Source organism: Vulpes vulpes, chromosome 13 (genome assembly GCF_048418805.1).
Source record: "Vulpes vulpes isolate BD-2025 chromosome 13, VulVul3, whole genome shotgun sequence".
Classification (NCBI taxonomy): Eukaryota; Metazoa; Chordata; class Mammalia; order Carnivora; family Canidae; genus Vulpes; species Vulpes vulpes.
Window position 1 is genome coordinate 117,362,669 of NC_132792.1, and position 24,435 is coordinate 117,387,103.

Below are 24,435 nucleotides of genomic sequence, written 5' to 3' on the forward strand. Positions count from 1 at the left end.
TTAAAGTGTGGTGGGGGAAAGAAGCAGGGGAGGGTCAGAGTCTTCTGGGTAGGGTCATGCCCTCTGTTTGCCAAGAGGGATCTTTATTTATTTATTTATTTATTTATTTATTTATTTTTAACAGGGATCTTTAAGTAGAACTTTCATACCCACACTGACCAAGCTCTGTGCTGCTCTCCACTCTCCTAGCTCTCTGTTCCCTCCTTACCCCCACCTGACCTTCCTACTAACACACACTCATCACAATCACATCACCCTCACCATCTCTGTTCTCCCTGGCTTCTTTCCAGGCCATGCCATTCTTCCACTTGGAGCCTCTTACTGACAGGTGGCAATTGATCCCAGTTTACCAGCACCATACAATCTGAGAATATGCCCGGGGAGAGAAGGGCACTATTCAAGATGACCAAAGCTATCAGAAAAGAACATGAAGGGTTCCAAGTAGTCATATGTCAAGGATTGATGGCTATCGTTAATATTAAGCCCCAGCAGTGGGGTAACTGAGACACCCACCAGGGCACAGGGTAAAACTGGAGTCCACTCTTAGGAGCTTCCAGTCACTAGAGGTAGATGGGCAGCTAGACCATCAATTGACTCTTGAAGGAAAGCAGAAAAGCCACAGCCCCTCACTGCAAGATGAGTGAACAAGGAGGTCCCAGGGATAGGAAACAATAGTCCATAAGGGTCAGGGCAGTGTTGAATAAGAAAGAAAAACGTACAAGGACAGAAGATGAGAGATCCATCCCTTCTAGTACAAGGGAAAAATACAGAGAGATTCAATACTCAAACTCCAGCCCTCGCACTCCCACACTAGCTCTCCAGCTTAAGATTGATACCCACATACATTGCCGCCACTAGCTTTCCAAAGGAGTCCTGGAAATAAACGGTTCAGTCAGAGCCCCAGAGCCCCAGAGGTTGATGCCAAATTGCCCACTGCTGTAAGAATATGTTCGATATTTAGTTGATTCCTAATTAAACAACCCAATATCAAACATATCACACAGAAGCAGGCAGGAAAGCTTTAGTGGTCATTTGCCTCCCTCCCCTCCAGCCACCAAGCATGGCTAGATGGCAAGCCATATCCTTGGGGAAGGACACTGACCCCTGCTCTTCACCTCCCAAGATAGCTAGCTTTTACTCATCTGCCCTTCCTGCCATCCCTATATCAACTCCTCTCTTACCAGTGCCTGGCCTTTGCTGCATCACGTTAGCCTAAACCAGGAAGCGTACCTGGCAGAGTTCCACATCCGGGCTCCTATCCTTAACAAGGGCTCCCACACAGAGCCTCTCCCCCTCATGTCATGACCACAGTGCTGAGAGCCAGCCTGGCCACGTGCTCCCCTCATCCTCCTTCCCACTGCCTTGAGGCTTTCCAGGGGTTGGGGGCAGGAGTCTTGCACATCCTGATTTACCTTTCCAACAGAACACTTAATCTTCCAGATCACCCCCAGCAGACGCTGAGAGCCTTCCAGCTGACCCCCTCCTAGAATCCTCCCACCTCAAGTATGACAGAAAAGTAGCCATGAGAAACTTCCAGAATGCCTGGCTGCTTCCTCCCATCATCTCGTCCCTTCTCACCTTCTCCCCATGTCTTGCAGGCACCCTTAAGGTCACCCTTGGGTGTCCAGAAGAGAAGAGTGGCCTGTCTCATTGGCAGGCTCCAGCCTAGGCTCCAGAGGTTTATGGTCTCCCCTGCCTGGTAGAACGGAATCAGGGGAAGAACCCCTCTGCCAGAAAGAAGCCTGCAGTTCTTAGGGCTCTTGTCTTCTGGAACATTTTACACCAAGAATTCCTGGCCTGGCTTCTCTAAGAGTCTTCCCTCATGGGATCCAGCCTGGTTCCTTTCTGGGGGATTTTTCTTCTGAAGAGGATCAGATCTGTTGAATGTCATGCGGCAGGCAGATGCTTCTCTCCTCTGTGTCAGAGAGGAGCCCAAGTTATAGCTGCACAGAGCAGGCAGGGGGCTCGGGTGGAAGTGCAGGGGTGGGAGGAGGGGGCTCTGCTTCAGCCCCAGGCTTGTTCCATGTGTCCTTGTTCCCATTAGTCTGGATTCCCGCCCCCCGCCCACCCCAACACATCCCCCAACGGCACAGTGCCCTTGATGTAGATCAATAGCTTGTCCGAAGGCCTAGTCAATTCTCGTTCTGTGGCCCCTGCCTTCCAGGGAAGACAGACACAAGGGCATCCAAGCCCAAGGTAGCCCTGTGGTCTTGTCCCCACTCCCTTGTGGCTCCTGCTGGGCCTGTATCAGTTCTGCTTTTGTGGCCACCTTTCTTACCCCAAAGCCCACATTTAGTTCCTTTCTCTGGGAACCTGGACTACCCCGAGGGAGCTAGAGGCTGGGAAAGGACCAGGAGGAGTTGAAGGGACTTGGTGTTTGGGGCACCAGGGGACGGAGGTAGTGAGTATTAGTGTAGAGGAGACTGAGTCCAGGCATCCCTAGGCAGGAACAGCATACCTAGGATGAAGGCACGCACAGGGCAGAGAGGCAGGCCTCACGTAAAAGCTTTCTCACTCTCCTGCAAGTGCCTTCTGTGTAGCCCCTCTGAGCCAGAGATGGGTCAGGCACTAGCCATAGAGGAAGAAGGGGGTGGCTGGGTGTGATGGGGTGAAATAGTTGATGTGATGAGAGCAGACAGAGCAGACAGAGGGGACTGGGGGAGATGGGCTCCCGAGGGGCCAGCCTGCCAATACCCGAGCCAGCCTAGCACTGACAAGCCCTGGGGACAGAGGCCAAGGTCGGGGAGGCAGAGGGGGCAGGGTGTTCTATGGATGCCCTGAACTGCGGAAAGGGGAACTAAGAAGATGCCAAGGAGTATGGTGGGGGGATGGGGAGCAGCCAGGTAGCAGAGAGGAAATAAAGAGGGGAAGAAGTATCCCAGGGCAGGAAGTCATCACGATGGCTGACCATTCATTGGACATCAGATGCCACCTCTCTACAGAGTGCTTTACTTAATCCCCAGTGAGGGGAGGTGTCATCTCCATTTTATAAACAAGGAACCATGACCCAGAGAGTTAAGGCAGCACGCCCCAAGCCACACAGGGAGTAAGTGACGGAGGCCAGATCTGGACCCAGATCTGCTGTGTTCCATGAGACCAAGGCCAGGCTCTCCTGGAGGCATGGGAGCTGCAGAGCCGGCTGGGGGTGGATGCCGGGTGCAGATAAAGCCAGGGGGAGGAGGCACAGGCGAGGACGTGAACAGAGCGGTTCGGGCGAGCGGGAGCCCCGGCCTCCAGCTGCAGGTCAGATCCCGGCCGAGTGTGCCCACTTCTGTCCCTGGCAACACGGTTACCTCACCTCCCCTATTTATTTTAGAGAGTGATGGGAAGGTGGAGGGGCAGAGGGAGAGAATCCCAAGCCGACTCCCTGCTGAGGACAAAGCGCTTGATCCAAGGACCCTGACATCATGACCTGAACACCCCAGGCGCCCCTCACCTTCCTTCCTTGTCCATGCCCACCTTCCCAACAACCCCAAGGCCCCAGGTCTTGTTGGGTACAGGAACTTGGGAGTCATTGACTAAAGACACTTGGGAAACAGGGTGATGGAGGCTGGAGGATGAGCAGATGCACAGGGCAGAGAGGCAGGCATGGGATGGAGTGACACCTCAGCACCACCAGGGGTGGCCAGGGTCACAGGGAAATCAGAGAGGGAAGGGGAGGATTCCCACCATTTGTCCAGCACTAGGCTTGCTCTCTGCATACATTATCTCATTTAATTCTCATAATGATCCTGTGAGATGGAAATTATTTCCTCCACTTTCAGAAAAGGAAAGTGAGGCTCAAAGAAGTACTTTACACAAGGTGAGGACAGTTCAGGGATGAAGCTGGACTCTGAACCCACATGACTCCAAAGCCCATACCCTTCTCTATACCTGCTGCTTCTGTGCCCAGCGGTGGGGTATGGAGGGAGAAAAGGAGCGGGCTCTGACAAGAACTGCACCCTGGAGGGTGGAGCCAGATGAGGGGCAGGGGCAGGGAGGGGAGGGGAGATGGGAGTTGTGCAGCACATGCACATAGCCCCCTGGAGTGCAGGGGGATGCCAGGTTAGTATGCAGAGGATGAGTCACCAATGAGGACACAGACAGCAGGTGAAGGAACAGGGACAGAGGCCTGGTGGTGTCCCTGCACTTTGTTAAAGCTGCACAACGCGGATCCCTCAGGCTTGCTTTGTGGTTTGATGTGAAGTGGATCTCCATGGTCTACAAACATATGTGATCCATCAGTACTTAGAATTCTTCAGAATTTGAATGTCCTTAGATGTAACATGCTCTTGGCAGTTCACCATAAATGTCACTGCTCCCCACTTCCCTCCGCCTGCTAGTTTCCCTGCCTCACTGCCCAGGGCACTTCAGTTTGGAGCCCTGTCAATTGGCAAGGGTGGGAAAGGCAGGAATTTGAGTCCAAAAGAGATACCTGTCCTGGGTCTCTTGACTCCAGACTTCCCGACACCCAAGCACAGGGGCCCTGTGGGTGAACAGCCACACTTAAGAGATATTTGCCCAAGAAGACAGAAAGACCAGGGACGCCTGGGTGGCTCAGCAGTTGAGTGTCTGCTTTTGGCTCAGGGCATGATCCCAGGATCCAGAATCGAGTCCCACATTGGGCTCCCTGCAGGGAGCCTGCTTCTCCCTCTGCCTATGTCTCTGCCTCTCTCTCTGTGTCTCTTGTGAATAAATAAATAAAATCTTAAAAAAAAAAAAAAAGACAGAAAGACCAGAGGAAATGACATCTGAGCAGCAGTGAGCAAAACCCACAAAGTTGTTTTAAGGTTACAGCTATGAATAAACATTGTCCAAACAATGAAGATTTAGGGCTGAAGAACGAGCGTATGTCTACAGTCGAGCCTTTGAGAGCCAGCTTTGTCTCAGCTGCCATCAGAGTCTCTCCACATAAAATGCTTTGCCCATCTGACTTAGCTCCTGCTTGTACTGCCGATGCTCCTTTGCAAACAGCTGGTGCAGGGCCGCTTGACGGACCTAGCGGGGAGGGCAGAACACAGTGTCAGGTTTGCTTTCTGCCTGCCCTCGTCCTCACTCTCCCCCTGGTAGCTTTCCAGCTTGTGTCCTCTTGTGGATTTGGATTTAGCAGGGACATAGAGCTGGGCAGTAGCAGAGAGGCTGTACCGCCAGGGGGGAAGCCCACCCAATTTTTTCTGCATGGATGAAGGCCCATGTTCAGCAAATAGTTGCTGAGAGCACCAGGAACCATGAGCTCTGCTAGGCACCCAGGAAAGAGGGGCTCTAGGAGGCCAGTGAGCAAGGACACTGAACAAGGACGAGTCTGCGCTCTGGGACGTGAGAACGTGCCACCTGCCACTGAATGCAAAGAGCCACTTCATGAAGAAGGTCACATCTCTGGTGTAGTGCTGAAAACCTCAGAGGCAGATGAGGTGTGTGAGTAATGGCAGCCACAAAGAGTCTGGGAATCCAGTGGGCATTGGCACAGGGTAATAGTGGATGAGGCTTCAAGTCACCCTTGCTAGAACTCACCATCAGTAGCTGCTTGTTGGCCAGTGCCAACTCCTGTCCCATGGTGTCCTGCATCCTTAGGGTAGCATACAGGTTTCTCCTCTGGCTCAGTGTCATCTGCCACATACAGCGAGTATGTGAATTTTGCCACCTGCCCCAGATACAGAAGTAGGAGCTAGATGGGTTAGTGAGGAATGGAGATACAAACCCTATTGGTGAGGCCACTTTCTTCTCAGAACCTCCATGCCAATGTCAGAAGATGGCAAATTCCTTGAAAGGGTAACTAGAACTAACTTAGAACCCTAGTCTATGTTGAATATGCAGGCCATTTAATCATAACAGCCATGTGTCAGATACCAAATTTTGCATCATACCATGAGAAAACAGAGTTAGGTAAGGTACCCAAGGTCACTTAATGGCAGACCTGGGTATCAAATCCAGTGTAAGAATTAATACCTTCTGTTATACCATGATTCTCAATCTTAGCTAGACAGATTCTGGAATCATTTGGTAAGGTGCATTTTGTTGTTATTTTAGATTTTATTTTATTTATTTATTTTTATTTTTATTATTTTTATTTTTTTATTATTATTATTTTTTAGATTTTATTTTTAAGCAATCTCTACACCACAGCCCCAAGATCAAGAGTTGCATACTCCACCAACTGAGCCACCCAGGCATCCCCAGGTTGCTTTTTTTCTTTTTTAAGATTTTATTTAGAGAGACCAAGCAGGGGGAGGAACAGAGAGAGGAACAAGCAGACTGCACCGAGCAGGGAGCCCAATATGCAGCTTGATCCCAGGACCCTGAGATCACAATCCAAGCTGAAATCAGAAGTCAGCTGCTCAATCGATGGAGCCACCCAGGTGCCCCTAATACAGAAGACGATTATGCATTTCTCTCTCTCCCTCTCTCTCTCTCTCCCTCACACACACACACACATCCTCTGCTCAGATAAATCCTGTTGAAAAAATTGTAAAAACATTTTATTTTTATTTTTTTTTAGAAAAGGGAGAGGGGCAGAGGCAGTGGGAGAGAAAGAATCTTAAGCAGATTCCACATTGAGTGCATAGCCTGAAGAAGGTCTTGATCTCACTGATGTAGTTTTGGAATGTTGGGAAGGTCCAGAGCCAATGGCCTAGAAAGAATTCTTGAGAAGTCTTTGGTGCAAAATGGTGGTTTTATTAAAGCAGAGAGTGGCCTGGGGGGCAGGGGAAAGACACCAGACCTTGGGCGAAAAAGCTGCTGCCCCAGGTTTGTGAGGGGTCAATGATTATAAACATTGGGGTTGGGTGAGGTAAGGAAAAACAGAGGGTTTTTTTAAAGAACTTTCATCTGCTAAAGAAGACTCACAGGATACTAGAGGCCTTGCCATTGTCGAGTTAAGGCTGTTTTTCCCTCTAGGAAAGCATTAACATTAAGACATTTGGGAGCTTCCTTCTGGAAGTGAGGTTATTGATAAAAATGCCTTTTTCTTGTAAATCACTAAGAAAATTGTAAATTTTGTAAATTGAGGGAGACTCCAGTCCTGCAGGATTGTAATCTCTATAAATTAACCATTTGGTTTTCCCTCCCTTAGTGCAGGGCAGCCAGGGAATGTCACACATATCCCACCTGGAAGTTGGGGGGACTGCGGGGTGTCAGCCTATGCTTTGTCCTCAGCTTGCTTTCTGATCTCTCACCATCATGACCCTGAGATCACTCATCTGAGCCAAAATCAGGAGTTGAGTACTTAATCATCTGAGCCCGTAAAGATTTTAAGTCATCTCTACACCAAGCGTGGGGTTGAAGTCAGTCCCAAGATTAAGTTATGTGCATGGGATGCCTGGGTGGCTCAGCTGTTGAGCGTCTGCCTTCGGCTCAGGGCATGATCTCAGAGTCCTGGGATCAGGTCCCACATCGGGCTCCCTGTGAGGAGCCTGCTTCTCCCTCTGCCTGTGTCTCGGCCTCTCTATCTGTGTCTCTCATGAATAAGTGGATAGAGACTTAAAAAAAAAAAAAAAAGTTATGTGCTTCACCTACTAAGCCAGTCAGGCACTCCCGCCCTGTTGAAATGTTTTAAAAAATCAAGTATTCTTTTTACAGATGATAGGAAATTTAATCCATATAGAAATATACTGAGAGTCACAGTCGTGCTCTCCGAGTTCCTGTCTCCCTGCCCACGCTGCCCAGATGGCCTCCCGCAACTGCCACCCAGCGGCTGCCAACAAAGGAGCCCAGCCCAGAGGGGGTGCTGCCTGGGACCCTGTGGGCAAGAGGCTGCATGAGGAGCTTATGTCCCTCACGGATGTCTGGCAACAAAAGAATTTCTGCCTTCCCTGAATCAGACCTTTTCAAATGGGTGGGGACCATCACAGAACAGCTGGCAATATGTAGGAGACTGAGGTACAAGCTCTCCTTGGCGCTCCCAAGGGGCTCCCCTTACAAGTCACCCACAGTGAAGTTTTTCACGTCTGCTACCACCCCAGTGTGGACACCCAGGGTCATACCTGCCTGGACATCCTGCAGGACAGGTAATCTGCCGTGGGTGACGTTAGGACCATTGCTATCCCCTGAGAGCCTTCTGGGAGAAACCAACACTGATAGCCCTATGAGCTCCAGAAAAACCCATGGCCTTTAAGATGTACCTGCAAGAAACCTCAGAGCAGGTCTCCAGCCAAGAACCCTGACTATGGAGTGTGTCTCCTTGAAAAAGCGCGTTTTATTTTTTCCTTAGCTGTTCTGTCCTTTCCTTTATTTCTGCCTGGGATTTTGCTTTCTAAGCTTCATCTTTGTTTTGTTGTTTATTAATTTTTTTAAAGATTTTATTTATTTATTCATGATAGACACACACGGAGAGAGGCAGAGACACAGGCAGACGGAGAAGCAGGCTCCATGCAAGAAGCCCGATGTGGGACTCGACCCCGTAACTTGGGGATAATGCCCTGAGCCAAAGGCAGATGACCAACCACTGAGCCACCCAGGTGTCCCTGTTTTTTAAATGAAGTCTCTGGTTGAACAGTTGTGATATATTCAATAAATACACTGTGTTTAAAAAAAAGGGGGGTGTGTGTGCCTGGGTAGCTTAGTCAGTGAAGCATCTACCTTCAGCTCAGGTCATAATTTACCCAGGGTTTTAGGATCAAACCTCATGGCGGGCTCCCTGCTCAGCAGGGAGTCTGCTTCTCCCTCTCCCTCTGCTGCTACCCCTGCTTGTGCGAGCTCTCTCAAATACATAAAATCTTCTAAAAAAATTAGAAAATTTTTAAAAAGAGGGCTGGCTCAGTTGGTGGAGCATGTGGCTCTTGATCTTGGTATCATGAGTTTGAGCCTCATGCTGGTGTAAGAGATTACTTAAAATCTTTGGGGTGCCTGGGTGGCTCAGTCGGTTAAGTGTCTAACTCTTGACTTCAGCTCAGGTAGTGATCTCAGGGTTGAAATCCAGCTCCTATCAGGCTCCGTGCTGGGTGTGGAACCTGCTTGGGATTCTCCCTCTTCTTCCCCCTCTAACCCTTCCTCTCCCTCCCTCCCTCCCTGTCAAATAAATAAAACGTTAACAAAAATAAAATAATAAAATCTTAAAAAAATATACTAAATGAAAAGTGAAATCTTTCTTCTGTTCCAGTGCTCACCAAAGCTGTATTTGTGTATACTTCCAGAATATTTTACTATTTTACCTACCATGAATTCATACATTTATGTAATACTATTATCTAACAACTTGGACTTTTTCTTCCAGCACAGAGAATTGCTTCATTCTGTGTAAAAGCTGCCTAGTATTTTTATATCATAATTTAACCAGCTAGATTGTTTTCACTTTTTAGTTTTTTTGGTTTATTTTTTAAATGTAATCTCTACATCCAACATGGTGCCTGAACTCACAACCCTGAGATCAAGAGCTGCCTGCTCCACCGATTGTGCCAGCCAGGTGCCCCCTTTTTTACTTTTATAAACAATGGCTGTCTAGAACACTCTTGTGTCTGTACAATCTTGAGTCTTTGCTGGTGTGTGTATATATATATGGTAAACTTCTAGAAATATAGTTGCCAGTTCCAAGGATGTGTGAATTTTGAGATCTTAAGTTTTGACAGATTTCATCAAAGTGTCTTTGTAAAAAGTCTCCATCAGTCTGGACTCCCATTAAGATTATATGCAGTTGCTCCCTCATATCCTAATTGCTAGCTCTGGGTATAACCACCTGCAAAGCCTCAGAAAACTGGCTTATCCTACCTAATCGCAGACCATCATAGTCAGAATTTTCTAGATTAAGACCTGAGTACATGTCTTTTAAAAAGCTTCATGGTGAAGAAGAGATGACATATAGCCTAGTCTTCTCATTCACTCACTCACCAAATACTTACTGCAGGGGTTCCCAGGGGGTTCTATCTGTGAAATGTCTGCCTTCAGCTCAGGTCATGATTCCACAGTCCTGGGATCGAGCCCCATAACGTCGGGCTCCCTGCTCAGTGGGGGTCTCCCTCTCCCTCTGTCCCTTCCCTGCTCCTGCTCTCTTTCAAGTAAATAAAATCTTAAAAAAAAAAAAAAATACAGCATACCTATCACATAATTAACAAAGCAAATATTTGCATTCTCCTTAATAAAAGAACAAAAAGTCCACCTGATTTCCCTTCAGAGAATAGGAAGAAAGGGACAATAAAATCACCATGTGGGTAGCAGGACCTAGTGGGCATTGGGAGGCTGTCCCTGAAAAGGGCTGCTTCCTGCCCCCAACCCCACTTCCTTCTCAAGGAGCCCAGAACTAGAATGAGGACCAGGATGAGTACGAGGACCAGGATAAGGACGAAGACCAGGATGAGGACGAGGCCGATCTGAGAGGTGGCTGGAAGAGACGTGTCATGAGAGGGTGACAAGGTCAAGTGGACAGGTAAGGGAAGGGGTAGAAGCAGACATTACCTGTCAACCATCTTCTTAAATCCCTGGACCCTTTGAAAACTCTGCAAGAAAAGCGAGTTGCTCATGTCCCTTGATGTCCAGTTCCCCGTCCCCAGCACCTTTCCCTGAGGGCACATGGGCTTTTGTTTCTTGACAGAGAATGGCCACTTCCTAGGGAAGTGAGGACAAAAATGCTACTCCTTTCAGAAGGGGTCAGAGAAAACATGCGGAAGGAGCTGGTAGGGAACGAACAGCAGTTACAGCATGGGCCCCTCAGGAAACCATCTGCTTCTGGTCAGCTAGCCCCCTTCCTCCTCTGCATACCTCTTCTACTTTCATTGTCTTTTCCACAGACATGTTCCCAAGCTGGCGGGACGTGAGACGCGAAACAGGCTCTCCTTTCTGTCCAATGGGTCACCCAGGACTCAGTAGTCATAGTAACACATTCTCCTCCAACAACACATTGAGCCTAGGACTTGATTGGTCACCTGGCCTGTTGCCCTGGAGACCTGAGGTGAATCCTGGTTCTCCTGCCTTCTATTAGTGACACAGGCCATTTTAGAAGCAAGGACCATAGTCCCAATTTTAGGACTTTTGTGGGGTCTCTGTATGATCCTAGGTCCAAAGAACACCTGAGTGGCTCAGTCTGTTAAGCATCTGATCCTTAATCAGGATCTTAGGGTCCTGAGAGGGAGCCTCCTGTCAGGCTCCACCCTCAGTGGGGTTATCTGCTTTACTCCCTCTGCCCCTCCCTCTGCTCACACGCATGCACATTCCCAAATAAATAAATCTTTAAAAAGAGAGTAAAAAAATGAATGTTTTTAATTACTCATTTTATTAAATAATTTAGAATGTCAGAACTGTACGTTGGTCTGACATTTCTTCATTGTCCCATAAGCACCCCAAGTAAGTGGGGGGATGGGATTAGGATAGGTGCCAACATTCCCTTTTCCATTTATTCAAGACAGCATGGAAAGAAAGCACAAGGGCAAATCCTTGCATGTCAGGGAGGTTGTGTTAATGTTTCCACACACACCAGTTTAAGTAGAGAACCAGGCAAGCCACTCCACATTGATCTCACGGCCTCACGAGATCTCCCCACTAGTTCGTGTCTGTCTTTCCTGCCAATCACCTCTAAGAGAGCTCAAACCCAAATGGTCCCCCCATTCAGCTGTGCATGAAGGGGTAAACATGGAAGACACCAAGCCCCACCACCCCAACTCTCACTCAGGATTATTTATAGTCTGGAAAATGGAAAAAAAAAAAAGGGCAAATGAACTATAATCAAAACCAAGTGAGGACTAAGTAAGCATTAATGGAACATTAAGAAAAACATCTGAATTCAACTCCAGGAAAAAGTACTACCAAAGGAAAATAAAGTCCTGACTCTCTGAAACTGACTCTAAGAACAGGCTGAAGAACGATTCTCTAGGAATGAACCCTAAAAGTGCTGGACACGGTGGCACTTCAGCTGACCTGGGCCCACAAGCCAGATGACCCGAGGCCACTGGCCCTGCCAGCACCAGCAGCATCCATCAGGCAGTCACAGTGTACTTTCCAGTGTGTTATAGTTGTCCTTAAAACTTTTCAACTCCAGGAAGTGCTTGGCACGTTTACTCTTCTGACTGGAGGGGAGGTATGTCACCTGGATGGTTGTCGGGGAGACTTCAGGAGACTGGGTTAGATCTTTGGCTGCCGACTGGTGCTGTCTCTGAGAGCTCCCGCTTCGTGCTTTGACCCTGGATAATACAGAGAGGGCAGGTCGAGGACAGAACAAGGACTAGCACAAGAATACAATTCAAAGCTTGTCCATTCTATATAAACGTAGCTATAGCCACAACTGATCCCATCCCATCTTAAACCTAGTTACTAAAATCCCATCTGATAGCTTGGAAGTAGCAGAGAAACCAATTTTCCCACTGAGTCCCTGCCTCAACATTTTTTTTTTTAAGATTTTATTTATTTATAGAGACACACACAGAGAGGGGGGGGAGGGGGGCAGAGACACAGGAAGAGAGAGAAGCAGGCTCCATGCAGGGAACCCAACGTGGGACTCAATCCGGGGTCTCCAGGATCACACCCTGGGCTGCAGGCGGCGCTAAACCGCTGCGCCACCGGGGCTGCCCATGGCTCAACATTTTCTTCCTCTCACTATAAAGAAAACTTTAGGGCAGCCCGGGTGGCTCAGCGGTTTAGCACCGCCTTCAGTCCAGGGCCTGATCCTGGAGACCCAGATTGAGTCCCACATCAGGCTCCTTGCATGAAGTCTGCTTCTCCCTCTGCCTGTGTCTCTGCCGCTCTGTCTCTCATTAATAAATAAAATCTTAAGAAAAAAAAAAAGTTATTTAAAGAAAACTTTAAGTTCTGCCGATTCCTCTAATGCATGTATGCCACTAATATATTCCCAGTCCAAAAACAGTCCTTTGAAAACTCAACACCAAAAAATAAGAACAGGAGCAGCTACTGAGTACTTAGGACATGTTAGGATATTAAATTTGGTGTTTTACCAACATCTAATTTACTGATATCCCAATATCTCTAAATAGTGGTAACATCCCCATTTTCCAAGTTAGGAAACGGCCTGAGGTCACAAAGCTATCAAGTGACAGGGTTGGGGTGCAAATCTAAGTTTGCCAGGTTTCAGCGCCTATCCCCTTCACTAGACTCACTGAAAATTTCTAGAAACCAGCAATCAAGGACTGAATTTTTTTTTAAAGTTTATTTATTAAAGTGATCTTTATACCTACCATGGGGCTTGAACTCACAACTCCAAGATCAAGAATCATGTGCTCGGGGTGCTTGGGTGGCAGTCAAGACTCTTGGTTTTGGCTCAGGTCATGATCTCAGGGTCCTGGGATACACCCCCCTTTGGGCTCCATGCTCAGCAGGGAGTCGGCTTGAGATTCCCTCCCTCTGTCCCTCCCACTCGTACTGTTTTTCTCTTTCAAATAAATCTAAAAAAAATAAAATAAAATAAATCTTAAAACAAAACAAAACCCCCAAAAAGGAGTCACATGTTCTTCCAACTGGGCCAGCCAGGTACCACTTTTTATTTTTTAAGCTCTAAGCCCAAGGTGGGGCTTGAACTCATGGTTCCAAGATGACAAGTCGCATGCTCTACCAACTGAGCCTGCCAGGAACCCCAAGGACTGAATAAAACAAAAACAAACAAAAGACAGACTTATTTATTTGAGAGAAAAAGAGAAAAGAGAATGTGCACACATACAGGGGTGAAGAGCAGAGTGAGATGGAGAATCTCAAGCAAACTCCCTGCTAAGTGCAGAGCCTGACGCCTGCATGGGACTCAATCTCCTGACCTGACCCCAAAACAAGAGTCGGACACTTACATTATGGAGCCACCCATGCGCGCCCCCACGCCCAGGACTGAATTTTCAACAAAACTGTGGTAAAATACACACATTTACTACCTTAACCAGTTTTATCTTTATTTTTTTTCCTTAATCAGTTTAAAATTTTTACAGTTCAGCAGCATTAAATACATTCATTGGCTGTACAGTCATCCCCACCATCCATCTCCAGAGCTCTTCTCATGCTGCAAAACTGAATCTCTGTTCCCATTAAACCCTAACCCTCCAGCTCCTGGCATCCACCATCTCCTTCCTGTCCTTATGAATTCAATAAATCTAGGGACCCCAGATGAGTAGAAGCAGAAGGGACTCAAATAGGCTCCTTTGAGTGACTTCCGGACTAAGCCCCCTTCCTCATCCTCTCCCCTGCTCACTTTTACTCCTGTTTTGAGCAGTTTTAACTGGACCTTTAGCTTTTGGAACAAGGCAGTTTCTTTTTAAGGGCATAGATAAGAAAGGATAGATATACTCCTCTTTTGAGAAAGAGCCATATTCAACACAGCAGAAAACAGAGGTGGTTCTTTTCAAGGCTGGTAACTAACTTTATTCTACATTGGTTTTCCCTTCCCACCCTTTTGAAATTTGCATAAACACCACCACGAAGCTACTGTTAGTGCACATTTAAAACTATGCCAGATGTAGGACGTCTGGGTGGCTCAGGGGTGGAGTGCCTGCCTTCAGCTCAGGGCGTGATCCAGTGTCCTGGGATTGAGTCCCACATCAGGCTCCCCACAGGGGACCTGCTTCTCTCTCTGCCTGTGTCTCTGCCTCTCTGTGTGTGTGTGTGTGTCTCTCTCTCTCTCTTTTTTTTTTTAAGATTTTATTTATTCATGAGAGACAGAGAGGGGGGCAGGGGCAGAGACACAGGCAGAGGGAGAAGCAGGCTCCATGCAGGGAGCCTGACACGGGACTCAATCCTGGGTCTCTAGGATCAGACCTTGGACTGAAGGCAGTGCTAAACTGCTGAGCCACCCGGGCTGCCCACTGTGTCTCTCTTGAATAAATAAAACCTTTAAAAAAATAAAACTATGCCAGACAAAAGTCGTGAATCCTGTAACCCACACTCAACAGCTGATACTACTACAGTGATGCCCTTAGTTTCTGACAGGGTTCCCAATGCTGTTTAAGTGCTAATAAAAATAGATGGCACTGAGCTGTTACTTTTATCAGACCAAGACATTAAAAAAGATGTCACTGGAACCCTAGAAGAGAAGGAATCTCTATACTGAAAAACTTTATTCCCTTTATTGGTATAAATGTTACACCAATTCTGACAGTTCACTATTTCACTGAGCTAGTCCAAAAAACAAAACCACAAAAACAGGAGAAGGCACTAGAGTAAGAGAGGCTTCCCCTTCTCTAAGCTTATAGAGAAGCACATGCTCTCAGCTGTGAGGGAGAGGCAGGACCTGGCAGCTCATCATGGTGATTTTGTTACCACTGCTTAGGAAGGGCACCTCGCTGGGGGTGGGGGGCATAGCAGCACCCTCCAACCAGCCCCTCCGACATAGTCTCCGCCACACTTACACGGTGGCAAGCTCACTCAGGGCCTCCTGGTAGCGCAGGTACTCACTCTGGCCAAAGACCTGAGGAAAGATGAAGGAAGAGTGAGACCCCCTCAGGTTGCGGTATCCCTTTAGGTCCCTGAAGGAAAAAGTGGCCATCCCTCTTACCCCTGTCCCGTAGCGGGCTGTTTCATAGCCATCCAGCAAGGTATCAATGAGGGCTTTGCGTACACCCTTAAAAGGAGTACTAGTGTTCCGAAGATCTAGCAGGTAGGAGCGGAAATTCTTGCCCATTAAGGAACGGGGATGCCTGCCTTCAGCGTGAAATGGTATCTCTGTGGGGATAATAGATAATGATAACCCTTCCCCCACTTATTAGTCTTCCTAGTTATCACCCAAGTTAAGAAATGGGTCCAATAAGTGAATTAGAGAAAATTCTAATAGAATGAAGACCAGACTCATAGAGCTATATCTGAGTGGTCATTTGGTCATGACAACACAGCTATAACCTACACCAAAGGTACACAACAGTGTCTCTAATTCACCCTCTTACTCGCTCATCCTGGCTCTATAATATAAACCATGTTTTACGGGCAGCCCAGGTGGCTCAGCGGTTTAGTGCTGCCTTCATTCAGCCCAGGGCCTGCTCCTGGAGACCCGGGATCGAGTCCCACGTCGGGCTCCCTGCATGGAGCCTGCTTCTCCCTCTGCCCGTGTCTCTGCCTCCCTCTCTCCCACTGTTTATTTATTTATTTTAAAGATTTTATTTATTTATTCATGAGAAACACAGAAAGAGAGAGAGGGCGGCAGAGACACGGGCAGAGGGAGAAGCAGGCTCCATGCAGGGACTCGATCCCGGGTCTCCAGGATCAAGCCCTGGGCTGAATGAAGGTGGCACTGAACCGCTGAGCCACCTGGGCTGCCCTCTCCCCCTCTGTGTCTCTCATGAATAAATAAGTAAAATCTTTAAAAAACAAACAAAAAAACCCCACAACAACCCCCCCTCCTAAAACCATGTTTTAGCAGAGATGAAGCATATTTGACAATGGTCATAGAATAAAAAAAACCCTAATAACCATTTATCTTGGTCTTACTGAAAAAGCAGAGATCACCTTTTTTTGGTGGAAAAACAAGCAAATCACCACCATCCAGTTCATGAAACAAAACAAGGGCAGCCCGGGTGGCTGAGCGGTTTAGTGCCGCCTTCAGCCCAGGGTCTGATCCTGGAGACTCGGGATTGAGTCCCACATCAGGCTTCCTGCATGGAGCCTGTTTCTCCCTCTGCCTGTGTCTCTGCCTCTCTGTGTGTCTGTCATGAATAAATAAATAAAATCTTAAAAAAAAAACCAAAAACAAATTCACTTACTGAAGAAGTAACATGCCTCCATCATTTCCTTAGACAAAATAACCTAGTACTCTCAAACTCTAGGAAATTCCTCCTAGCCAATGATGTACAGAAAGGACAAGTTCTAGTATCTATAAAGTGGGTTCCTCCCTCTTCCCCCAGGTGGGCTTTCAGAATTTTGACTATCCTGTTGGATAACCCTTACCAGAGGCACGGATGGCATCCAGAGCTTTCATCCTGTATAGATAGTTGTAGCAATCTGTTAAGAAAGAGACTGGTCATAGATATAACCCTCAGAAGACTTCCCAAACGCCAGCAAGCTAATAAGTTGCCTCCCCGTATCTGAAATATACCCAGCAATAGAGGAACCACAGGTGCAGGTATTGCTAGCAGCTATGCTAACAGCTCGGAGACCAAAGGAATTCTGAACTTGTGGGATTCCTCACTGAAGCATCCTCCAAGAGCATGCCACATACTCTGATTTCCCTGGGTTTCCAGCTGTAGCAGTCTTGCATCACCATCTGCAAGGAGCTGAGGTTCATACTTGATATCTTGAACCCTGGATAGCCGGATATCAATCTCCTCTTTCAAGTCCTGTTCACACAGAGAAAACAATATACAACCACTTACTTTATACTCTGCTTTCCATCAACCTGGAAAGGGTGCCGAGCAAGTGAACAACTAAGACAAAAGAAGCAGAAAAATAAAAATGCTCATCTGGCTGATAAAATTGCCAGGTAAGACTAAAAAATTTGAGGCTGGAATTAGGTTCTCTAAAAACTTCTCTAAACTGTACATTCCTTTAATTTTTTTTTTATTTTTTAAATATTTTATTTATTTATTCATGGAAGACACATAGAGAAAGAGAGAGGCAGAGACACAGGCAGAGAGAGTAGCAGACTCCACGCAGGGAACCTGACGTGGGCCTTGATCCTGGGTCTCCAAGGTCATCACATCCTGGGCTGAAGGCGGCGCTAAACCGCTGAGCCACCGGGGCTGCCCTTAAACTGTACATTCCTAAGCTAGATCTTTTAACCTGCTAGAACTTAAGTTCTACAGTACCAATATTATTTCTGACTGAATTGGTTTAAAATCTTAGTTGGGTGTTACAAAGAACTTCCAGAGAAAGAAAAAATGGACAAAAACCGGGAGTCATAATCTACTCTAAATATCCGTAAGAGATGGGCCCCCGGCTGGCTCAGCGGCTTAGCACCGCCTTCAGCCCAGGGCATGATCCTGGAGACCCGGGATTGAGTCCCACGTCTGGCTCCCTATATGGAGCCTGCCTCTCTCTCTCTGAGCCTCTCATGAATAAAAATCTTAAAAAAAAATAAAAATAAAAAGCCATAAAAGGGACGCCTGGGTGGGTGACTCAGCAGTTGGGTGCTGGCCTGCGATTCAGGTTGTGATCCTGGGATCCAGGATCGAGCCCCATATCGGGCTCCCTGCTAGGAGCCTGCTTCTCTATCTGCCTGTCACTGCCTCAGTCTGTCTCTCATGAATAAACAAATACATCTTTAAAAAATATATATCCATAAGAAAGCCTATATAGGGACGCCTGGGTGGCTCAGGGGTTGAGCATCTGCCTTCTGCTCAGGGTGTGATCCCGGGGGGCCTGGAATAGAGTCCCCCATCGGGGAACCTGCCTCTCTCATGAATAAAAGAAATCTTAAAAAAAAAAAAAAAAAAAGCAAGCCTGTACATAATATATAATACCATAGGGGCCATTCTACCTGATGGACCACAGAACTTCTTAAGGCTTTCTTCTAGAGTCTATTAATCCTTTAAAACATTTTTTTCTGATTTTATTTATTTATTTATTCATGAGAGACACAGAGAGAGGTAGAGACATAGAGGGAGAAGCAGGCTCCCTCTGGGGAGCCTGATGGGGGACTCGATTCTGATTCCTGGACTCCAGGATCACACCCTGAGCCCAAGGCAGACAATCGCTGAGCCACTCAGACGTCCCTAAAGTTTATCAATCCTTTCTTTTCTTTTCTTTTCTTTTTTCTTTTCTTTTTTTTCTTTTCTTTTCTTTCTTTTTCCTTCCTTCCTTCCTTCCTTTCCTTCCTTCCTTCCTTTCTTTAAAAGATTTCATTTATTTATTCATGAGAGACACACACACAGAGAGAGAGATATGCAGAGACACAGGCAGAGGGAGAAGCAGGCTCCATGCAGGGAGCCCGACGTGGGACTCCATCCCGGGTCTCCAGGACCAGGCCCTGGGCTGAAGGTGGCGCTAAACCGCTGAGCCACCCGGGCTGCCCTCAATCCTTTTACATAGGTAATTTACACACCCATGGCTTAAAATTCCAAAAAAGTACTAAAGCCACCCCTCACTTACCCAGAACCACTGTTAATAGTTCCAAGTTCATGTCCCTTAAGAGCCTCAGCAGATTTTCTTTTACATTTATTTACTTAAAATTTTTTTAAGATTTTATTTTAGAGTAAGTGCATGCACAAGCAAGCACAAGCAGCAAGGAGAGGAAGCAGCAGGATCTCTGCTGAGCAGGGAGACAAGGCACTCAATCCCAGGACCCTAGGATCATGACCCAAGCCAAAGGCAGACGTTTAACTAAGCCATCCAGGCGTCCCATATTTAAGTAGGCTCTACATTCAGCATACAGCCCAATGCAGGGCTTGAACTCAGAACCTGAAATGGAGACCTAAGCTTGTGATAACTGACTGAGTCCCCAGGTGCTCCTTGTTACTTTTTAGAAACTTTTAGAAACTTCCACTGTGAAATATATCAAGTATGGAATACCTGTTACCTACATGTTAAGGAACTGAAAAATCATTAAGATGAACATCTATAACCACTATCCTGTTTATGAACATGTTACCAATGACTCTGAAGCCTTGAGTGCCTATCCCTGACTGAATGCAACTTCCAACCTTAATTTGTCAAGAATCTCACTTTTCTTTACTATTTTATCACATTACCAACCTAAACTAGATGTTTAGCTTTATCTAGTTTTGAACTTCACACAAATGGAAAAATATGTTTTGAATTCCTCTACAAATTGTCTTAAAATTTTAAACACTTTATATTGAGATTGAACTGATAGGAGATAAAATACATCCAACTTGGGTTGATGACTTTTGACAAATGAATACACACATTCAACCACCACTACAGCCAAGATATAGAACACTTCCATCATCCCAAAACGTTCTACACGTCTCTGCAGTCAACCTCTCCTTCCCTGCTTCAGGCAACATTATGTACTATTGATATAGTTGTCTGTTGTAGAATTTCATAAAAAAGGAATGGAACAAAATGGTAGTTTTTTATGAATGGCCTCCTGTTTTGTTTTTTCACTCAGTATGTTTTTGAGGTTTACTCATGTTTGTGGCTTTTTTTCATTCAAAAATAGTTTAGTGGGGATGCCTGGGTGGCTCAGGGGTTGAGTGTCTGCCTTTGCCTCAGGGCGTGTGTGATCCCAAGGTCCTAGGATTAAGTCCCATATCAGGCTCCCCACAGGGAACCTGCTTCTCCCTCTGCCTGTGTCTCTGCCTGTCTCTCTCTCAACAAGTAAATAAAATCATAAAAAAAAGTTTAATGTTTATATATTTGTTGCTTAGCTTATTCTTGTAGTATTCCAGAATATAAATACATTATAATAAGTATGCTCAACTAGACATTTGGACTAAATTTCTTCTTGAAATATCACAATCACTGAAACACTCATACATGTCTTTTGGTACAATATTAACAAAAATTAATTTCTCTTAAGGTAAAAGTAGAACTGCTGCATTACAGATTAGGTACATGTACTATCTTACTAGATCATGCCCAATTATTTTCCAAAGTAGTTTCACTTATTTGCATTTCCACCAGCAATAAATGAGAATCTAGAGAGAATTCTTTAAAGTAGAGGGAATCTTATCTCATGTAGTAGAAAGCTCCTAAATAAACTTTTGCCTGGATCACGATGTGCTGGAAGCCAGCCCTAAATCCCTCTTATAGAGCAGTTGGCATCTGGAGAACTGAGGGAATGTGGAAGAAGCCCTGTTGAGGGTTTAGGCCACAACACATTAAGGTTTCCATGAAATACCTTAGCAAAGAACAAAAAGAGGAGGATTAACAGCACCGGTTGATGAAAGGACACTGATCTAGAGAGTTGAGGGAATTATGTACTAGTTTTAATTCTCCCAGTAGCTTGTTTTGTGACTCAAAAATTACTGGGTATCTGTTAGATGTAGGCAGAGGCCTGCATTTTTTTTTTTTTAAGATTTTATTTATTTATTTATTTATGAGAAACAAAGAGAGGAAGAGACACAAGCAGAGGGAGATACAGGCTCCATGTAGGGAGCCCGACATGGGACTCGATCCCAGGTCCCCAGGATTACGGCCTGGGCCGAAGGCAGCGCCAAACCGCTGAGCCACCCAGGCTGCCCCAGGGGCCTGCATTCTTGAAACTTACAGTCTAGTGGAAGCTGGGCATTAAACAAATTGACACACTCAAATTTGTGATAAATTAGTATCGAGAAAAATATCAGGATAGTATGAAAAAAATTAAGAGCACCTACTTCAAAATAAGCAATAAATATTCTTCTTTGGAGAAAAATCACTAGGGCACAGCAAGGCACGTGTAGCTGGAGCCCAGCTAGACCTCTGGTAGGTAGGGAGCACCGCACTCAAGGGCGGGGGCCTTGCGTGCCTGTCGGACAGCAGAAAGCTACATACATGCAGGATTCGGCAGACATTTGGGAGAGAGAAAATTTCGCCTGTATTTAAACGCTGAGAGGAAACCAGTTACCTGAGGAGAAACCGCGGACAAAAGACCACTCGCGGTCTGCACGTCCTGCGGATTCCTCAGGTTCCTGTCACAGGAATGGGGGACTTGGACCTTCAGGAGAACCCTTGTATCCGGGCTAACAACCCCCCAACCCATCCCATAGCGAAACCTGAGCAGGAAACACGACGCTCAACGCCGAACTGTCAGCACAGAGCCGACAACATTAATCCGAGTCTTTCACTCCGCGAATGCGGATGGCGCTGGGCAGGAGCGCTAACCCCGCGAGTTACCCTTCCCTCTCCCCTCCCCGCTCTCTCCAACCCCGAGAGCGCCCGGGCCGCTGACAAGCACGGCGCGACAGACTCATCCTCAAGGCAAAACACATCCCGTCCTGCGCCCCCCTGGGCCCTCCTGCGCCTGCAGAACCAGGCCTCTCTCGCGCCTGCAGGACCTACCTTGGGGGCATTGTGTCCCACAGGGACATGAGGTCCCCTTCGGGATTTCATTGCAAAGCGCATGATTTGTCTCTTCACAAAAATAAATAGCAGAACAAACACCTGTGCAAAAAGTGAGACAAGTAACGGAATCTTTAATAACAAGACGATAAAACAAAACAGAACAAAACAAAACACGCCTCCGTTTTAAATGCCCAGATGCGGCTCTCACGGGTGCTTCGGGGACAAAGTGGGGTGGCAGGCTGCGGGGGTCAGGCTAGGCTCCGGGGGTCGGGTCCGGGGCAGGGCTCACGGCCCGGCGGGGGGGCGGGGCGGCCGAGGCCGTGGCTTCGGTCCCCGAGTCTGGGAGGAGTCCAGGCCCAGAGAAGGTGCAGGAGAGTGGGTGGAGGTTGAAGACCAGGTCTCTCTTGGGTCAGAAGCGACGGCAGAAAAGGGTGGGGGAATCTCCTCACCAGGCTCCCGTAGGCCATCACCAGCACGACATTCACGCCGGACAGCCAGTTACTGCTGGACGCCATGGCCTCCCCACCCCGCGCACAACTGCTCCAGATCTCCCCGCCGCCTCGCTTCGTCAGCCTGGGCTCCGCCGAGGCACTGGCGCCGGGGCTCCCCAAAGCCCCTTGGCCATTTCCTCACAGAGAAAATCCAAGGCTGACCCGGCCTGAAAACATGGCGGACGACGGCCGAGGAAAGAAGAACGTCGCCTTCCCGCTCCCCTCAGCACGTGACCTAGACCCGCACCGGCCCCGCGAGCGGCGCGCGCCGAGGCGCCGAGCAACGCCAGGAACAGGAAACGGAGGCCGCGGTGCGTCACACGGCAGAGGCGAGGCGAACGCGCGGAGCCGCAGCGCAGCGGCTCCTGGCCAGGTGGCGCGCGCACGCTTGCGTGCGCGTCCCTTTTCGCGTCACGTGCCGGGGGACGCAGGCAAGCAAGTGGGAGGGGGAAGGCGCGAGCGCGAGCGCGAGAGAGGAAAGGAGGGAGGGGGTGGGGAGGAGGGAACCTCACATCACGTGACAGGGGCGGCGCGGCCCGGGGTGTCAGTGTGGAGGAGACTGAGGTAAAGTTGGGAGCGCAGCGGCGTTGGCGGCGGCGGCGGCAGCAGCGGCAGCGCGGCGGGGCCGGGTATTGTCCGCGGCCCCTTTAAATCCGCGGTCTCCTTTTCCCCTCCCTCCCTTCTCCCCTACCCCGCCGCCCCCCCCAGTAGGCCCCCCGCCCCATGCGTTCCCCCCACTGGACACCCCTCCCGGTCGCGCGAACCCGGCGCCCCCCCTCGAGTCGGCCGCCGGGGGTTTTGTTTATGGTTGGATTTGCGGCCTACTGGGCCGCGCCGGAGCCGGGGCCTCGATTTGGGAGCGTGGCCGGGGCGGGGCTTGGGCGGCCGGAGGGGGGGGGCCATGCGGCTAGAGCCCGAGCGGGGAGAGCAAGGAAGAGCGCGGGCGAGCGCGGCCTGGGCCCCGCCTGAGGTAGGGCCCGCTGAGCCCCGGCCGCTGCCTGTGAAGACGCCCGGGGGGCCTCCTCCCTTCCTGGCCCGCTGCGGCCTCTTCGGGTCCGGATCCGGCCTGGTTTGGGGGCGGCGGGGGCAGGGCGGCGGGGTGGAGCTGCCCCGAACTCCCCCATGTGGCCCTCGGTCTGGAGTGCGGAGGATGAATTTGTTCCGGGTGGGAGGTGAGGCGGAGGGCCGGGAGCCCCGCGGGGGCGCGGCGCGGGGTGCGCCTCCCTTCTCCGCGCGTGGGCTGCGGCCCCTCTCGGCCCCGGCCTCTTTGTCAGCCTGCGGGAGCCACGGCTCCGGGAACGTGTTCGCGGCGGCCGCGCGGGCTGGCGAGGGGCAGTCGGGGAGGCCCGTGGGGGTGTCCGCCTCGGGGGCGCCCCTGAGCCCGGGCCTGGGTCCGCGCCCCTAGGGTAGCGCGGGGATCCCAAATTCCTTCAGACCCTGTGCTCTGTGGACAAGCCCCAAATTGCTTTGCAAACTGATGTCACAAACAGGAGACGGTCTCTCCGCCTTGAAGTGTAGTCTTCTCGGGTGGAGGGTGTCGTGGAAGCAAAACACAGTAACAGGCCCTTTTTGTTGTCATTGTTACCGTGTTCGCCCAGTGTCCCCGAGCATGAGGCGGAGAAAGGCGTTTGCTGCGTTCTCTCCATCCCCCTCCGCCGCCCGGGTGCTGCCGAGGGACGGTCCTGCCGGGGTGGCGAGGGCCGCTGACCGCCAGCCCTCCCGGAGGAGGAGGAGGGAACCGCGTTGGTCCGCGACGCTGAACTCCCCCAGCATTGTCCGTAAGGAGTAGCCGGTGCCAGTGATGGTTTCCGCTGTGGACAGCGAGCATCGCTGGCCCGGAGCTAATGATGAAAGACCTTAAGTCGGGCTGTTTGGGTCCTGAGTTTTTAAGCCCCTCTTTGCTGAATGTGTCCTATCTGGCAAGTACTCTTTTTAAAATTAGACTAGAGTGTACGGAGAAGGGGACGCAGGGTCATTTCCACAAAGCACCTAAGGGAGTTAGTCGTTCTGTTAGAGGTAGCAAGCCTCACCCATCCCAGTCCAGCTTCAGAGTGTCTGAATTGTTGCTCAACTTAGATTGTAAGCTCCCTGAGGGCAGCAACCGAGTCATACTGCTTTTGTATTTCCTAAAGTACTGGACACATAGTAGATACTCAATAAATACTTGTTATTTATTTTTTTCTGT

At 48.8% G+C, this 24,435-nt stretch overlaps 3 protein-coding genes and 1 pseudogene across 52 annotated transcripts in view; 2 read left to right on the top strand and 2 right to left on the bottom strand.

Annotated features, from left to right (window-relative positions):
* Positions 1–4,731: 4,731 nt before the first annotated feature.
* On the bottom strand, positions 4,732–10,775 carry CFAP141 (cilia and flagella associated protein 141). The gene is made up of 4 exons (XM_025997150.2): positions 10,666–10,775; positions 10,363–10,403; positions 5,491–5,620; positions 4,732–4,977 (listed from the first exon to the last, which is right to left on the bottom strand). The coding sequence occupies exons 1-4, from the start codon at positions 10,696–10,698 to the stop codon at positions 4,876–4,878; spliced, it is 306 nt and encodes a 101-aa protein (XP_025852935.1). The 5' UTR covers positions 10,699–10,775; the 3' UTR covers positions 4,732–4,875.
* LOC112918883 (ubiquitin-conjugating enzyme E2 C pseudogene) lies at positions 7,642–8,138 on the top strand (annotated as a pseudogene).
* Positions 10,776–11,156: 381 nt separating the features above from the next.
* On the bottom strand, positions 11,157–22,716 carry C13H1orf43 (chromosome 13 C1orf43 homolog). 3 transcript variants are annotated; one of them, XR_011996256.1, is made up of 7 exons: positions 22,209–22,716; positions 21,757–21,858; positions 17,036–17,153; positions 16,765–16,818; positions 15,383–15,549; positions 13,089–15,295; positions 11,157–12,080 (listed from the first exon to the last, which is right to left on the bottom strand). XR_011996256.1 is itself a non-coding variant. In XM_025997148.2 (7 exons), the coding sequence occupies exons 1-7, from the start codon at positions 22,272–22,274 to the stop codon at positions 11,885–11,887; spliced, it is 762 nt and encodes a 253-aa protein (XP_025852933.1). In that variant the 5' UTR covers positions 22,275–22,716; the 3' UTR covers positions 11,157–11,884. The 3 variants fall into 3 exon arrangements, 2 of the variants coding, with proteins under 2 accessions (XP_025852933.1, XP_025852934.1); XM_025997148.2 differs by having other exon boundaries at positions 15,237–15,295; XM_025997149.2 differs by lacking the exon at positions 21,757–21,858 and having other exon boundaries at positions 15,237–15,295.
* The window catches only part of UBAP2L (ubiquitin associated protein 2 like), a 40,583-nt gene continuing 38,808 nt past the window's right edge, over positions 22,661–24,435 (top strand). For 8 of the 48 annotated variants that reach the window (XM_072732390.1, XM_072732407.1, XM_072732393.1 and 5 more), the window contains exon 1: positions 22,772–22,879. The gene's annotated coding sequence lies outside the window, so the exon portion shown is untranslated. Of the gene's footprint in view, positions 23,221–24,435 lie in introns of all 48 variants that reach the window. The other 40 variants (XM_072732383.1, XM_072732396.1, XM_072732386.1 and 37 more) reach the window with 17 other exon arrangements.

Bases quoted from the DNA above. Each gene is read 5' to 3' on its own strand.
- C13H1orf43 (XM_025997148.2), bottom strand. From the start codon at position 22,274: ATGGCGTCCAGCAGTAACTGGCTGTCCGGCGTGAATGTCGTGCTGGTG. The intron at 17,154-21,756 runs GTAGGTCCTGCA...CTGTGTGAACAG, and splicing joins TGGGACACAATGCCCCCAAG to GACTTGAAAGAGGAGATTGA. The intron at 16,819-17,035 runs GTATGTGGCATG...CTTTCTTAACAG, and splicing joins GGAAACCCAGGGAAATCAGA to ATTGCTACAACTATCTATAC.
- CFAP141 (XM_025997150.2), bottom strand. From the start codon at position 10,698: ATGTCTGTGGAAAAGACAATGAAAGTAGAAGAG. The intron at 5,621-10,362 runs GTAATGTCTGCT...TATCTGGGGCAG, and splicing joins TTTAAGAAGATGGTTGACAG to GTGGCAAAATTCACATACTC. The intron at 4,978-5,490 runs GTGAGTTCTAGC...CCTCCCCGCTAG, and splicing joins CCAACAAGCAGCTACTGATG to GTCCGTCAAGCGGCCCTGCA.